Raw genomic sequence first — 17,013 nt, 5'->3', positions numbered from 1 at the left:
TCTAAGAGATGCACATTTTGTGCTTAAATTATTTCCTGTAATAGGCTTTGCACAGGAAAAGGCACTTGCCTGACTGGCACAATTAGATAACTTCCTCTTAGGGAACTTATTTAAAAGCATGTATTTTTGGATGGCTAGAAATGTGCCAAATATGTAGTCTTTACTATACAACCAAAAAATTGGTTTTCACTGAGAGAAACTTTTCCAGTTCTAAGGACTTTTATGTGACAGGCACAAGTTTGGGTATTAACTATCCAGAATTTGTCCCTTCCTGCAGGAAAATGACAGTTCTGAACAAACATGCCTCAATTCAAATTAAGGCTGATATTGCACAAGATCTGCTGTCTTCCCACAGAGATGTGGGAACATGGTGTACTTTAAAGTTTTAAATTCTATGGAAAATACATAGTGACAATTTACAGATTGAAACTAATTGCAGAGCGGCTGAATACGTGAGGACGTGTTGCAATGCACGCAGGCAACCTAAATAGGTTTTGAAGTATAGAAAGAAACAAAATTTTACATTTCTCTTTTTTCAATAAAAGCTTAACGAAAATTCTGGAAAAGCTCCAATTTTATACGGCAGTTCTATCACACCTGTATTTTGGATGTCGCTATATAAACAGATCCAAGTAATTGAACTGAAAACTGCATTTGAGCTGTTCTAGATCCCTCTGTCTCATTATAACAATACAAAGCCTGTGGTGGTGTTATTTCATATTTTACGTAAAGACTCCCAAGATGAGTAATTGCTTACTAGCAAGTCACTGTGGGATACTGAAAGCAGCATTTTGACAAAGGCCTGAAGTACATTGTCAAAGTGGTTGTCCCCGTACAACTTGAAGACGCCAAAGCTGACATAATTTCCACATAAGGCAGATTTGAGTGCAGAGTAACAGATGGAAATACCCTTGAGTTTCAACGGATAAACCTGATCTTTTGACAAAGTCCCAAGAGAGAGGATCTGATTACCTGTTTTCATAAAAAGAAAGAGAGAAACTTAAATAAGCAGCTGCAAATATAAAATATTTTGATGGCACTATATAAACTCATTTTTTGTCTTTATTTTCATTACTATTCAGAAGTATATTGTTTTCTTCATTTGGCATAAAAGATCTCTTAAATAAGCGTGACTAGAGCTTAAAAGCCACCAAGGAATTAGTATGCAAAAATTAAAATATAAGCCGTGGAATTGCCATCATTGATTTACATCCAGACCGTGACTGAGTCTATCAGCATGAATTCCTTAATCTGAACAGAGTTGCAACACATGGTTTTATAGTTTCCCATGCTGCAGCAAAGCTTGGTTTTGATCCATTAGCATGATGGTCTCTTGGGATAGTTGCTGATGTATACACACACTAAATATATCCCTCAGAAAACAAATATGTCCATTACAAAAGCCTCTATTTTACCAGTCACAGATGGGAATGATTTTTTAATTAAAATCCATGTTTATACTGTAAAAATAACAGCTAACTGTAAATATTTGCTGTTGCTATTACCAGGCGATAGTGACTTTTGGATCCACTCTGCAGCAGCGCAGCAGATCCCACCGCAATCCTCTGTACAAGGCCTCATTATCAAGTTTTTTTAAAGGATCTTGTAATAATTTAATACTTATCTTCACAGCACCCTAGAGTTAGGTTGTCTTCATGACAAAAATGTATTTTTTTTTTTTTTTTAAAAAAACACTAGGAAAAACAGAGCTGCAATAGTAGAATGAACACAGCAAAGATTGTTTCAGTTCTATCATTAAATAGTCTTGCTAGGTTGACCCCATCTGATGTTAACCTTGACATGCCTGGCAGGCAAAAAAACCCAACCTGGTCTTCACTGTTACTACTCAACAGGAGATGATTCTTGTTAATTTTAACCAGATGAAAATAACACAAAACCTTGCATTTTTAAAAGCATTCCTACAAATGAATGCACACAACTCTGCAGATCAGATGCTCAACTCACCTGCTTTCAGCATCTGACCTAGCTGTCACGGCTATTAGGACACCTCAGAACGAAGGAGCACACAGGTGACCTGCACCATTAATTGTTCAGCATTCCAACATTTCCAGATGAGGGAGGTATTTGTGGTGACTCAGTTTTGCTTCTGTCGTAGGCAAATCAAATACAGCCCTGAAAACTTGTCTGACATCACACGACGCACATCTCAGGTTGCATAGCATTGTTAATACATACTAAGGCTTGATACTTAACTGCCTCTCCCCATAGATACCCATCTATGGAGTGGATTTTCACCTCCACTTACCTGCCTTGTTTTAATTATTTTCCTTAATATTATTGATTAGTGCCAACTGGAAATTTACCTCATATAATTAGAAAAATGAGGGGAGAAACCTTGTTTCTAAACACAGCACATCAAAGCATCACGTGTTTGCTATTGTTCATGCAAATAGGAAGGGAAGGTAACATGATACCGTTTAAAACATTAATGTTCTTCACCACTTCAGCAAGTACAAAGCATTTTATCCATCAGGTTGTGAAGGAAGAGCAGACTTAAAAGAGTGGGAGTACAATTGGGGATTACTTTGAAGTAGTAGCTGGGGTGTTGAAGAAGTAGGAATGGCATCACAGAATTATGCCAGGAGAAGGTAGGAGAAGAATCAAATATTTTACTAGGCAAGATGGTCACTTGCAATCAAAATTGAGGCCTCAATTTAAAAACAATATTTATGCATGAAAATACAGACTGTTTTTGATACTTTAAATGGTCATATATAAGCATCTCTACTACCCTGAAAGTTACAGACATGAATATCACAGAATCACAGAATAGTCTAGGTTGGAAGAGACCTCCAAGATCACCGAGTCCAACCTCTGACCTAACACTAACAAGTCCTCCACTAAACCATATCCCTAAGCTCTACATCTAATGATGCAAGTGAGGACGAAGCTGCAATTCCAGTGACTGCTACCAGATAGAAATTCCTTCCAGATGGTGTTAAATCTCTGTTAAATTACAAATGACATGTATCCAAATGATCCCTTTTGAAAAATAAGACACAGCAGGAAAGAAGAATGTCTTTTAGTGTACTTGAATATTCACTTATTGTAATACTTTACATTACTGATTACACTTAAATAAAATGAAAATAAAATCCATTTAGCTTCCTACAAGTGCCCAGTTTAAGATATCCCAGCCAGGTCATCATAATTAGTATTACTCGTTTTGACACGACCCAGTCTAGTTACTGAGAATATCAGTGAACTTCAGATTCTATAAAATCAACCAATGAATCAATCAGCCTGTGAGATGAAGTGGAAAGGTACACACTATTTTTGAAAGGCACTATATATAAATAGAGTACAATTATTGTGACAAAAGTCAAAAAAGTAAGCATGCTGTAAGCTACCTTATCTGGTTTTCTCCACTATTAAACCTTCTGTTGAAAAGCTTTACTTTAGTACCCCTGAAGTGCAGTTCTCCATCCAAGAAGGTACCAGCCCAGAGTTAATAGCTGTGCTCTCCAAGCACGACACCATGAAATCACAGCTCCTTCAAGTGCTCAGTGTAATATGCAACAACAGATGGAAAGAGCTTAGTAGTTGTCAACAAGGCAATTATGTACTTAATATGGAAATTAATTGGAAGCCAATGGAAAAAATGGAATGATAAGTTGAAAAAAACTAGGAATCCCTTAGCCTGGGAACATGAATTCTAGGAATTACACTCTTACTGCTGATCTTCTAGCGTTTTTATTACTTGACCAGAAAAAAATCACCTTATAATTATAATCTTAAATCCATTTCTCAGCATAACACATTCAATTTAGGAAGGCACAAACCCCAGCCCCTCACACTGCCTCACCCTGGGGAGCCATGGCAGGGAGGAATTCAGTGCCCATCCCCTCTAATGAAAACACCGAGAAGAATTTGCGACTAGTCCAAGATTAAAAGCTGTTTTGTGCAAGTGGACAGAGTCCACAGAGAACTGTTCTGTGTTCATGGACTGATTTTAAAAGGGCCTAAGAGTAGGAAGAGCTGGTTTCAAATTAGCAGCAGAGGTGAAAGACCTCGTGGTCCCTGTTACCAGTGCCCCAAGCCATCAGCCTGGGAGTCAATGGATACTGTGCTGCAACAAAGACGAGTGTTTTAGCATTAGTTATTGAAAAAAATATGAGGTACAGTGCTATGCCTGACCAGATAAAAAGGAAGAATGGTCTACTTGTAACATTTAGCAGGAGCTTCAGGGGAATATTTTCATGCACCACAGACACTACTGAACATAAACTAATTTACGGAGGTACTTGGAATCAGGTCAAGAACAACAACTCAGCTACTGAGGATAAGTTTACATTTATAATCCTTGTAGTGGAGGACTGGAATACAATGTTATAAACTCCTATTGTTAAAAGAAACAATTTAAAGAAACTAAATCAACATAAAAATGACCTTTGATATGCAGAACTTTAAAATTGTATTTTAAATTCATGGCACTTGTCAAAACGCAGATCTCTGCAGAGACTAATCAGTGAAGTTTCAGTGTTATGACTCAGTATTAAAAACCAAATAAATCCAAATTACACCAAATTATTTTTATGTAGGAGAAATTGAATCTTGCAGAGTCTTAAAAATAACCCAACTTTCAGAATTTTTAAGAATCTCTTCTAATTTAACCTTTTGCCCTGCACTTGACAGCAATATGTCACTGACAAAGAACTGTAAACTATTTCACCCTCTGAGGTGATACTAAATTCTTGCAGGAATAAGAAAAGGATTTTTAAAGATATTGGGTAAAACTGGCAGATAGGAAATAAAGGTTTGAATTTGGCTGCTAATTTACACGTTACTGAAAGAATCCTCAGCAAATAAACAAAGGAGCTGTATGAAAAAGGGAGTGCATGCATAGAAGGAATACAAAGGCAGCTAAAACAACATCTTGGGATGCTCTGACCGAAGATAACATCACCATGCCTCAGAATCCCACAGGCAATATGCACCAGAGCTCTTTGCACAGCTCATTCCCTCACTCCCTCCTAGATGTGGGAGCATGTCAGGACAGGCAGCTTCCCTTTCAGTTCTCTTGCTTAATTGCTTTTACAGTAGCAGCTATAATACAGATATGATTTCCTTATGGCTGAGTTCCATTTAAGCAGGGTTTGTTCTAGAATTCAGTCCAATAAGCAGTATTTGTAATAATACAACTAAATAACGTTTTAAAGTGTGAATTGGATTAAGTTAAAAAAAACACAACACTTTGGTAAGACTAAATAAAGGTTGTGAAAACTTACCATATTTATAGAGGAAAGGCATTTTTTGTTGTTGTTATTGTTGTTGTTTTGCCTTTTCCCCTTTCATACTTACTATTATTCATTACTGTCCCATAAAGATGGGTTTTGAATGGATGCTTCCCAGCCATTCAGAATGCTAGGGCAGTATAAAGAAATGGCCACATAGAAAACTAAAGGAAAACATTAATCATAAAGATGAGAGCAAGCTTCAAAAACTAATTTGTTAAGGCTTCCACAACAACAAAACATGCATAAAACCTCTCAAATCAGCACAACAAGCATGAATAGTGCCAAGATAAACTTGCCAAAAGAAACAGATTATGAAATCTGAGTCAGTAATGAAGAGCAATATATTATGGAACCAGTACTGCAGAGGAACAGCCACTGAGTACAGTGAGCACTTCACTTTTAAGCAAATCTACTGATTAAAAATACCTGTTCTACAGCACCGATCGGTTTAAGCAAAATTTTGAAGAACTGCAACCTTATGAAGTTGCTAGCACTGAATGGATTACCACGCTAAGTTCTGAAATACATGTTCTAGAAGCAATTTAAAGCTCATTAGAAATAACCGTGTCTGGCTACTGCAAAATGTGGTAAAATTTAATCCACATCCAAATGCTACCTGGGCTGTGAGAACAGGAAATTGTTTTGTGCTACTGTGGCTAACCTCATTGCTGACCTTGAGCAGTAACTGCTACAACAGCTGAAAGCTGAAGCAAAATTAAAAACTTACATCAAAGTATATCATGACAGAATGTAGATAAATAAAAACAGCATATTGAAAATATTATTTTTATGTTGGTCTCCTATAATGAAAGGCAAGAGGTTTACTAAAATGTAAGGAAACCACAAAACAAAAATAGATGGTCCCAAGATGTACTGAAACATCATTCCCATACCACTGGGAGTTCAAAAACACATAGTAAGGGGACTTGTACATACAGAATTAAAAGTGAAATATATTGGGCATGAAGAATGGTGGACTACACTCTTCCTACTCCTTTCAATTTCCTTCCCTCAGTTGTTTATTTTAAATCACTATCACTCAGTCGGCCTGGCTGTAGCTATAATGGACAACACACAACACCCTTTGCCAAGCAGCTGCAGAGCCCTAACAAGGCTAATTGACTACCTAAGTGCCTTTTGCATCTTATGCCAGGATTTACATCTTTTGAACATATAGCATTTGTGAAGACATCTTAGAATTGTCTTCTGCTCTGTATCATTGCTGGGTAAATCATCAGGACAGGACACGCTGCTACTACCCTCATCGCAGAGCCGGATCCGTTAAGCAAAATGAAGCACTTGCTGAGGTGCTAATTTTCAGAAATACAAAGATTTCACACGTTTATTCAGTGGCAACTGACAATGGTTAGTGTATCTTTAAAATAGGCATTTTAGATTTTTTCTGCTCTCCATTCAAAAATGAGCTCATTGTACACGTCTACAGGAGAAAAAAATGCGTGTGCTTTGGATGAGAATTAGAAATAGATTTCAGCAGCCATGCTCACGTACATTCATGTACGCCCCAGAAACAGTTATGTTCTGTTCCTTTCCCCTTTATTTTCAGCCCAAGCACCTATCTTACAGAAGATAAATGAGGAAAATGGAGGTGCCAGGTGTACATAAACAGACATTGCAAAATTTGGCAAAATTTAAGATGGACAGAAAGTGACATGCTACAAGATGTTTGTTTAGGAAAGTTATTTCAATTTAAACAACAACCCCATGTTTAAACAGAACAAATCCATACATAAATTTTAGATTTTCATAACCTTAAAAAGGCCACATTTACATTATCCAAAACTGCTTTGATCAGTGTATTCCAGACTTATAAAAAATCGAAAATATCCACCAGTGCACTGTGCTCTGATGGTGAGTAAAATCATCTGATGCCACCCTACTTCAGTTACTAATTCTTTGTCCAAGTGTTGGCAGGATGTATTTCATACCAACTTTTTGTGTGTCTATAGGTTTACATTGTAAGAAGACTCCCAGTATACCTAACCCATAACTGGAAAGCTTCTTCTTGTTTAGTTTGGTGCTAGTGAAATTTCTGAATGTAGTTGTTAAATATCTTGGTCTATGCTCTCAGTCATAGACCTGAATTTTGATTTTTGGGTAGACCTGTGTGGAGCCAGGAGTTGGACTTGATGATCCTTGTGGGTCCCTTCTGACTCGGGATATTCTATCATTCTATACTTTTACTAGCACTTTCTGTACACCACCAGAAGTGAGGAAGAAGAAAAATTCCAGTTCTAAAATGAACTTTAATTTTGCTGGCCCACGGAAGCACAGTACAATTACACCATATTTTCATTTATGGTTTGTACACCAGATTCTTTTAAAAAAGCAGAGCAACCAGGCTAGGAATCACCCTCTGGAGGCCAAATCTAACCCTGGAGAGTTGCTGAGCTACAGGAGAGGAGCTCTCACCACCCAGGGCAAGGTGAGCAGGAGAACTGAGAGGTAATGAGCAAAGAGGTAACAAGCCTGGTGTTCAGGCAGGGATTGCCAAGATGAGCTAACACAGAGAGGCCTCCAGGTGACGGAAAGACCTTCCCAGTGATAAGAGGAGGCTGGGCAGACTTTGTGGCAACCTGCTATGACAGTGGATTAACTGAAAGGGAGATGGAAAGGAAGGAAGGAGCTTTCCACAAGGACAGTATGATGAAAGAAATATGTTTGCCTCTGGTTTTTCCCGTCTCGTCTAGTTACTCTGTGCTTCTCTTAGTTAAAAAAAGGTAATTACTGTAGTTCAGATTACGATCAAATCTACTCTGAATTTCAAAAGTCTTTTTGATCAACTTTGAGGAGCTCCCTACGACCTGCAGGCACATACAAGAGGTTTGGCTGACTTGATAAGGATAAGATAAATAGCAAACACTTTCTGTTGTCATCTCTTGACATTTACTGTGCATCTTCTGCTTGTTCACTAATGCTTCCACCATAAAATCATGCTGAATGTGAGAATCTCAACTATCGCTTTCAAAATTTTATGTTACTTGCACTTATGGTACAGCAGAATCACACTTTTCTGAATGTGGGTCTGGAAATACTGCTCAGGAACACCGTACTGAATTTTATGATTGTCACTTGGTTTACTTGTTTATCCTTCCTCATACGTCTGCCAAGATTACATATGCTTAGAAGAGAAATATAGATTTTAAAAAGCCAGAGTATTATGGATTAAAGTTTCCCTTTAAAGCACAACATAGGTTTTAAGATTTTCAGAAAGGCATTTGAAATTAATGAAAAATCTCTGAATATCAGTATTTTATAGGGATTTGTATGTTCAAAGGATCATACAGAAGTGAATTAATGAATCCTTGCAACACATCTCCAAGAGCTGCATCTATTCTATCCACTGGAACAGTAATTTCATGAACTGGTGGTAAATGGTGATGAATGCTGGGAGTGTTAATAGCAGTTATTCAAAGGTGACTAACTGTGAAATACTTACAGTGGTCAGTAAAACCTGAGTGTAAACCAGCGACCACTTCAGAAATAGCTGTAGCAATCTGAAATAGCGCTAACCTAGGAAGTTTATTACAAGGCCCACAGCTGAGCCGTGCTGGTCAGAACAGTGCTGCCCATCTGTGCCAGCACAGAGCCAGCTGGATTATTTGAAATCCCTGCTTTAAGAGGCTGATTCAGCTGACTGCGCTGGGGGCTCTTTCATGTTCATTTTGGGGTGAGGACACTTTTCCTCTTGCTACTTAAATATGTTGTGAGTAAAACATCTTTCCATAACAAAACAGTTGCGGAGGACAGGAAAGGAAATTGAGAGAGAAAGCTCTTATTGTTTCATTTCTTTCTATGCCACACGTCTCCAAATAGATGCCACACATCCTCAACTACTTTTCACAATAAGCATCATTTAACTAAGAAGGCAACAGGTGTTGGGAGACAGGTTTCAACAGACCCTGTGACTCCACTGCTTAATTTACACCTTAAATTTGTACTGTCCTGAAATTTCCTTTTACAATGCCTAATTAACTTTTTGCATGAGCCAGAAGATGCTGTCTGGTCTGCATGTGCAAGAACTTTAGGGCTCTTTATTACTTTAGGGCTGAGAATTTTATGATTTTCATATGCACACCATAAATGCTGCATCTGAAAGCTAAAGGTTTATTAAGAAAGTGTTTTGTAGACCTTACTTTGGAATGAAGCAGGTTGAAACCAACCATTGTTGCTGACTAAGCAAGGATTAGAAACTTGATGCCAACAGCTGAGATAAATGGATGACCAATGATACACAGTAGCTTTCTCGGAAGGGCAGAAAGGATGGTAAAGGCTGATGGAAATTAAAATGAAAAAAAGCATCAGGTACCGTAAGACAAGCAGGCTTGAAGCACCACCATAACCACATTTTTTATATCGTTAAAAGGAAGTTTAAAGCAATTAAGTACAAATTAAGTACATGGATAATAGAAGTTTAATAGTAAATTCTAAAACTTTACCTCTTATCTTCTCATATAAGGAAAAGCTGATTTATTTTTTTTATTATTCATCCTAACAAATTAACCAAAAAACATATCTTAAAAACTAGTGCCGGCTAACACCACGGTATATTTGAAAAAGAAAACAGAGAAATGATTTTGCAAGGAGAGAGAGCTACATGGTTGTAAATTTTTCTGTCACAAGTATTTGCTTTATGCATTCTGCATATACTGTTTCCATACCCTACAGATCAAAAGCAAAACTACACTTGAATGTTTTTTTTTTTTTTTTTTTTTTTTTATATACAGGCAGCTATGCAACAAACAATTTCCAGACCTAAAATGCAACCTGAACACAGTAAAAGCAAATTCAATGCATAAATTTTCGTTCATTAAAAGTAACAGGACACTTACAGCTATTCCTTTTTACAGAAACTACAAACCTACAAAAACTTGGTAATGTTCCTTTCAAAATATTTAAAAAGCGATTGTAAGCTACAAAGTTAGTTGGAGTCTAATATAAACAGTTGATGTTGAAGACCTGTTGCAACTGAATACTTGAGTGGGAGCAGTAAAATGAAGCAACTTATTATGAACAGTTTTAACAGCGCTCTAGGGTAAAGCTGTTATGGTCCTATTATGTTTTGGAACTGCTGGAATATAATTTGAATACATAAAATCAACCCACACCTATCAATCAGTAGCCCAGATCAAACACCTCACGAGTATTTGTATCTTTGCTGAAATCCAGTTAGAGCTGCTAAAAGACAGGCGTTCAAGTTAAAGTGATAGAAGCAACAATTTTACATGAATGGACACTGATCTACGAAGGTAAATGAGCTCCAAAGGTCTGCCACGTAAACCCTGTACCTTGCAGAGGGCTAATATCAGCTGTACTAAATTGCAGTCCTGATACACACTCCAAAAATCAAGCAGTGCTCAGGAATATGAACTGACAGGGTTTTTATATTACAAGACAGGCAAGGAATTACACTGCAGAGGAAATGTTAATGAATACCTACCGTATGTACAAATCATTTTACTAGCTTCTCTGAACAGAAGAATTCCATTTGGAGATGATACATCAAAATTTAAACGTTGTGATCTAAAAAATAACAGCAAAAATATTCAGATGGTCATTGAAGCAGAAAACTGCAATGGATTCATTCCCTAAAACAAAACAAAACATATTTGTTGATTACAAAGTACACTTACTTGATAAATTATTTCTAGCTTTTAGTCCAAAGATGTGCACTCTTTCTTAGGCAACAGATTTAGATAACTCATCATGTGATAAAATATATATATAAAAATAACCAAAAATAGTGACCAGACAACGTGTATTTCCTTATGCAGTGACTGGTGAGTATCTTGTGCCTTTATACAGTCCAGAAGAATGCTGCAGATTTTCCATGATCCAAGTACACCTTGCTTCTGTTTAGTTTTTAAAATCAGCTAAACCCCACTGGTTATTCTGCTACATAAAATGCGTGGCAATCATGAGACAGTTCTCCAAGTGTAAATTGCAATAAGCACTTTCCATGAACATTCAGACCTGAAGAAGACTGAACCATGTTGTCTCCCCTGATGCAAATGCTTTGCCAAAGCCAACAAGAACCATTTTGTTCCCAATCTGGAAACACAGCAGAGCTCTTGCCAAAGTCCCTGTTGTATCTTTCTATTTTTTGTGATAAAGAAGCCTAACTTCTAGTTTATGGCTAAATGAAAACCATTAAGTACTTAAAAATTAATTTTAAACACAGATCTTAAGCTTCTGAGTAACTTGAAAACTTACCCTTAGTGTTTATTTAGACTGAAAGGGAAAGGATACATCACTGAGTGACGTAAAACAGAAAATCCCCTGGTGACCTATTTGGTAGTCCTCACTTTTGATGATATGTGTAGTACTTGTACAACCCTTGTCACAGAGATAGGGGCAGGCATCTTTCATTCCTGAAAGTCCTTTTTTTTGTTTGCTTGTTTTCTTTTCTGAGCCCGTATCTGCAGGGTCCTGCACTGCAAATTCTGGAGTAAATCTGGGTGTTTATAAATAAATTAAACGTGCCTTGTATAAAACATTTGTGTATTCCATATGCACGAAATGATAATGGCTTGCAGAGGCAAAAACAAACAAACAAACAAACAACAAAAACAGTGATCTTCTCAATGTCAGAGTGGCATAATGCACAATCTGATACTCTGTAACATATTTTAACCATGTCGAAGTATATTGTATAATGCATTCTAACCTGTAAAAGCTAATGCAGTACACAACTCAGGGAGAACTCCATCCCAGATGATGTTTTCTAAAGGGAACAAGGCAGATTTTCTGAATACCAATAGGCAGAAGAATAACATGAATATGGAAAGTAGCTTGAAGAGCCATCTTTTGCATAAGATTTATTGTTCCTGTTCCTCTTTGCTTTCATTTACTATTATTAGAGTTCTGTGTTTAGGTTTTAACAATCTCCTCCTTGAAATGCGTTGCAACCCCATTAGAGCATACTGCTTGTGCGTTGCATCATGAATAAAATTAGGTTCAACTTCTCCAGCCTTTATTATACTACGACCGGGACAGAAGACATAACGAACCTACACAAACCGAAGAGGAAGTCACAGCGAGCAAGTCAACACAAACGAGAAGCAGGGAGCTCTGCCTCAAGGTCTGCGTAGCCATTGAGGGATTAGGAGTACATCATACACACTCGCGCTTGACTGGGAGCCAGGTCGGAACAAAGCACTGATTTCCTATCGCTAGATTACACTAAATATTTTTGCAAACTTCAAATATTGCAACTTTTTTTCTTTGTGAGTTCAATTTGCAAGGCAAAATGAAAAGTGGTGAGAACACATACTTTTCTGCTGAAAACTCTAATTACTTTGGTCATGAAGATAACCAGTGCAGAGACATTAACTATCAGTTTTTCATTTCAAAGTCTTTTTTTTCCTTTGGGCAATACACTAAATATTTCCGAGTGTAATGATAATTTCCCCAAATAAATTGTTCTGTTAACTGTGGTAAAACAAAAATTTCATTCTAACACCTGCAACGTAAAGTATTGACATCACCTCCCAGAATCATTCTGAGGTCTCGTTAGCGAGCCCATGGAGAAGAAATTAGACCTGGGAGAAGTTACCTACAAGTCAGTTATAAATATTGCTGTATTGGATAATATTCTTTTCTATTTTGGCTAGAAGAGTTGAGCTACGGAAAGAAACTGTAAAGGGAGTTGCAGTTTAAGAAGTACATATGTACACTTGTGCTTGGCTTAAGGCAAAAATTCAGCCTGCAGTAAATCTTGACAGTAGACTATTTTCAAATATTTAATTATAAAGTCAGAGTTTAACTGGCTTTTTTTTTTTTTTTTTTTTTCTCTAGTTTAAGCATACAATTCCACTAACTTGTAATATAAAAATCACAGAAGTCTCTCACGCATTCTTGTTGGTAAAACTATACATTGACACTGAAAGCTGAGCTCTGTTCATTAACTTTGCTCCAAAATACAAAAGTAGCAGTGTTAAAGACAAAGCCAGATATCATAAGGATCAGCAAAACACAGATAGGATGCAGAATGCATACCATTGCAGTATTCATCACTTACATGATTCTCACGTGATTCGTACCTGTTTTGCATGAATTCTGCCATCAGCTTCAAGATAGGAGTTGTACATGCTGGTTCCTGGTACCACAGTTCAATAGCTCTTTGCAGAACAGAAATGTATGCAGGGTATCTTCACCAAAATTAAAGATTGTACTGACAAAACAATGTCCTCCAAAACTTCCCCTAAATTTAAACTATGGTGTCTGATGGGTGGGCCAGACACAGACCCTGACAGCTCCTTCTGACAAGGAGACTACCAGAGCTGTGACAAAGGAAAAGGAAAGCATTTTGTACACGTGAAGCTAACTTACCAGTATAGATATAAGGTTGACTTTTAATGAATGGCAGAATTTAATTGCACTTAAAACTAGAAAAATTTACACATCAGCAAGTCCTGGGGTCCACAATTTCAGTGGCACCTCCTATGTATTGTATTTGCTATATACTGGTTGGGAATAGCTTTGTTGCATGAAGTTTGTTTCCAGAGTATTAAAGAATTCAGATAAACTATGCGGGGGAGGCCAGGAGTTAGATTTCTAAGAACTCTTTCAGGAGGGCTGTTTGCTCGTTGGTACCCAAGAGATATCAGTTCTTCTAAAGCAGGATTTGAAAGAATGCAATATAGGAAAAAAATAAGTCTCGAAGACTCTGCAATGTAGCTTAAAAAAATCTTATGAGTTACTGCCTGTATCAAAATATTTGATATGATGATGTGATACATAGCTGACCCCTAGTTTTCCCAACATGCTGAAAAAAGGGTTTGGATAAGAATGCAGACTGGTAAATCGAAGTGAGGAAGCACAGCTTGACTGGCAAAGAACTAAACAGTTTTTATGATACTGAACCAAGAGATTCTAACTATGCAATTTGCTATTAAAATATGATCAAGCCAATATAGTCAATGGTTTTATTTAATATTAAATTTATTTTTCATTTTTAACTTTGTTTCAGCACATATAATTCTGCTTTATTTAACTGACCGCACTAGAAATAGTGACTATTCTTAGGAAAATGCTACTGCCTATTCAGAGCATAAAGGCAACTCCTGTGAATCCTACCAAGTAGAATACAGGCCAAGCACTCAACACTGGATTGTGAAACAGAAGTCTGAAATGTGTAAAGGTTTACTTGCTTCTAGGATATGCAGACAGTCATGTCCCAGTTCAATACAGCTATTCTGGTGAAGGCAAAGTCCTCACACATGGCACTACTGATGAATGACAGTGCTGTGTTAACAGATGGAAGGCATTCTGGCTACTGCTGTCTGTCTGAGGCATCTAAAGACTTGTGCATTTTCGCTGCCAGCTGCTTGAGGCACTGTAGGCATAAACTATATATATTGGAAAAGGTTGATGCGAAATACACTTCCAGACCTTGTCTCTCTCTCCTTTAGGGAATTCTTTACATTTTAAATTAGACAAACTAGAGCTAAACATACTATGGAGAGTTACTCTGTAATATACGTGGATTTAAATTCAAGTCTCATTTGCCTAAAATATCCCCAAAGGGCACAGATGACCCATGCCACCTCATACCTTTATACATTTACTAATGCCAGTTCAATTTTTATCTGAGGTGGACTTCGAATGGGCTCGCTCTCAACTAGAGGATGGTCAAAATATTCACAATACAGCAGATTCATGTAGAGTACAGAACTGAACAGAGCTGAGCTGTTGATTCTCCAAAGACACACTTCTTCCTTGGTAGAATGCAGCAAAGCCCCATTATGTAATTTTGTGGGGTAAAAAACAATTGTCTTTTCAGATTTCAGAGAGAACAGAGTAACTTGACAGCCAAATGCACAGCCAAAATATAAGCCAGCCATATCAAAGGCTGCTAATATATCTAGTATGATTTGTTATCTTAATTCAGAAGTTTGAGCATTAAGACCACGTTCACTGTCAAGCAAAGACTAAAGTTGTAGTCAGGTTTGATAACTTGAACAGAAAGGTCAACAGAAAGGCTTCAGCAATTTGCTATATAAGAAACTAAACAAACGATAAATTACCTTTGAAAACAACATTATTTATAAGTGTTTTCAACCACAAGCTTCAAGAGATCTGGCTAATTCAGGAATGTAACTGACCAGTCAGCTTTACTGATCAAGCTGAAAAGAAGGCAAATGGGAAGAAAGGATGCTAAATTTTGAATCAACACAACTGGCAGTAGCAGCTATTAGAGACATTAGTGATCAGGTAGCCTCACCTCATTGGTAAGGTGTTTAAGAAAACATCCATCTCTACAGTTGTTTGTTGGGCTCTTTCAAGTTTGTAATTCTGAACCCTTAAAACATACAAACTTAGTATTTCTGATTCTATTTTTGAAGAGCTTTTTGATCAAGCCATCTTACTGTTACACATGGTTTTATTTTGTTAAGAAATATCATACCAATTTGGATAAATAAGTATTAATGGTAGTTTGATTTTTTTTCTTGTGATCCACATCAGAAGAAGAATGTGCTCAAACATCCAAATATCAAGGTCAATTGCAACTTTTAAATGACCATCCACTAGATAAAGCATCTCCAGGATGGATGAATTCTATAAAGGTAATGGTTATGGGATCTCTCCCTATACAGAGATCTTCATTAAAAAGGCACAATATTTCAACAATGGCATGCACTCATGCCTATACATCCCATGCTATCTAGCAGACTGCAAGTCTGAGCCAACCTAGTAATTTAATTCTTGCAACCCATTTTCTTATTGCAACTCTTTTCTTTTACAAACAACATAAGTCATTAAATACTGAAAATCAACTGGGAGGAACAGAGGAAAAAAATGCCTTTGGGTTATCACCTAACTTTAAGAACCACTAAATGAAAGTAACAAAAAAGTGGATATTACTCTCAACTCACAACTGAACCTCCATGGACTTATCAGACTGCAAGACCCAGGACCCTTAAACTACAGCCTCACATTAGTATGGAATAAAATAGATTAAACATTCAAAATCTCATCCAGGCTCTCTTGAAGTAAATAACAGAATGAAACGTATCATTAAGAAAATCAGACTTTGATTCTACTCAAATTGGCATGGGGGTTTTCTGAGGCCTGAACACCTGCATGTTGAGGACTGACCTACAAATTACAGAGACCAGATGTTATGATTACAAAAGGCAAATAAACTTTCCAAAGCCATGGTACTGGAATCATCATTGACAGCTTGACATATCAATGTTTCAGGAAGAATAAATGACTTTCATATCCCTTTCCCCCCCCTTATTTTTGTTTGCTTGTTTGTATGATGCTTTCCTTCATCTTGCATTACTGGAACTATTTGGGAAGATGCTATACTTAACACCTAAAACGGCTTAAAATATTTGGAAATATTTTAATGAAGTCTTTTGAGAGATCACCTAATGCAACTTTAAAACAAATTTTACTATTATTATCAGTATTTTCTCTTCATCCCTTGCCAGAGGAAAACTATAAATCTTGTCTCAGCTGAATGAACACCATTTATCATATTCATTTTCTTGTCAATACAATTATGAAAAGCCTTTGGCCTTTTTCCAAGGAGCCTGATTTGCTAGAGAAACTCAATTAGTATAAGCAAGCCTGCTACAAAACAGCCCTATTTGGCAATCTAGTGCAGCTTCAGCATACCTGACGATTCACCTCTAAAGCACGATCCTAATAACTCAATCACAATGGCAAAAGAGAGCATACAATGCTGTTGTCCTCCCCCGCTCTCTGCAAGACCAAAAGGACTTAA

General features: G+C 37.0%; 1 protein-coding gene across 3 annotated transcripts in view; it reads right to left on the bottom strand.

The window, feature by feature from the left end:
* RANBP17 (RAN binding protein 17) overlaps positions 1-17,013 on the bottom strand; it is a 169,213-nt gene that overhangs the window by 32,079 nt on the left and 120,121 nt on the right. For all 3 annotated transcript variants that reach the window (XR_004754341.1, XM_035338439.1, XM_035338440.1), the window contains 3 exons: positions 13,319-13,426; positions 10,717-10,799; positions 758-972 (listed from right to left, as the gene is read on the bottom strand). Coding sequence is in view for 2 of the 3 variants with exons in the window: in XM_035338439.1 (XP_035194330.1) it covers positions 758-972; positions 10,717-10,799; positions 13,319-13,426 (406 nt within the window). In the remaining variant the exon portion in view is untranslated. The remainder of the gene's footprint in view (positions 1-757; positions 973-10,716; positions 10,800-13,318; positions 13,427-17,013) is intronic.

The sequence above is a fragment of the Oxyura jamaicensis genome, chromosome 13 (genome assembly GCF_011077185.1).
Source record: "Oxyura jamaicensis isolate SHBP4307 breed ruddy duck chromosome 13, BPBGC_Ojam_1.0, whole genome shotgun sequence".
Lineage (NCBI taxonomy): Eukaryota > Metazoa > Chordata > Aves > Anseriformes > Anatidae > Oxyura > Oxyura jamaicensis.
Note: the sequence above shows the minus strand (reverse complement) of the source record. Positions and strands in the feature narration are given on the sequence as shown.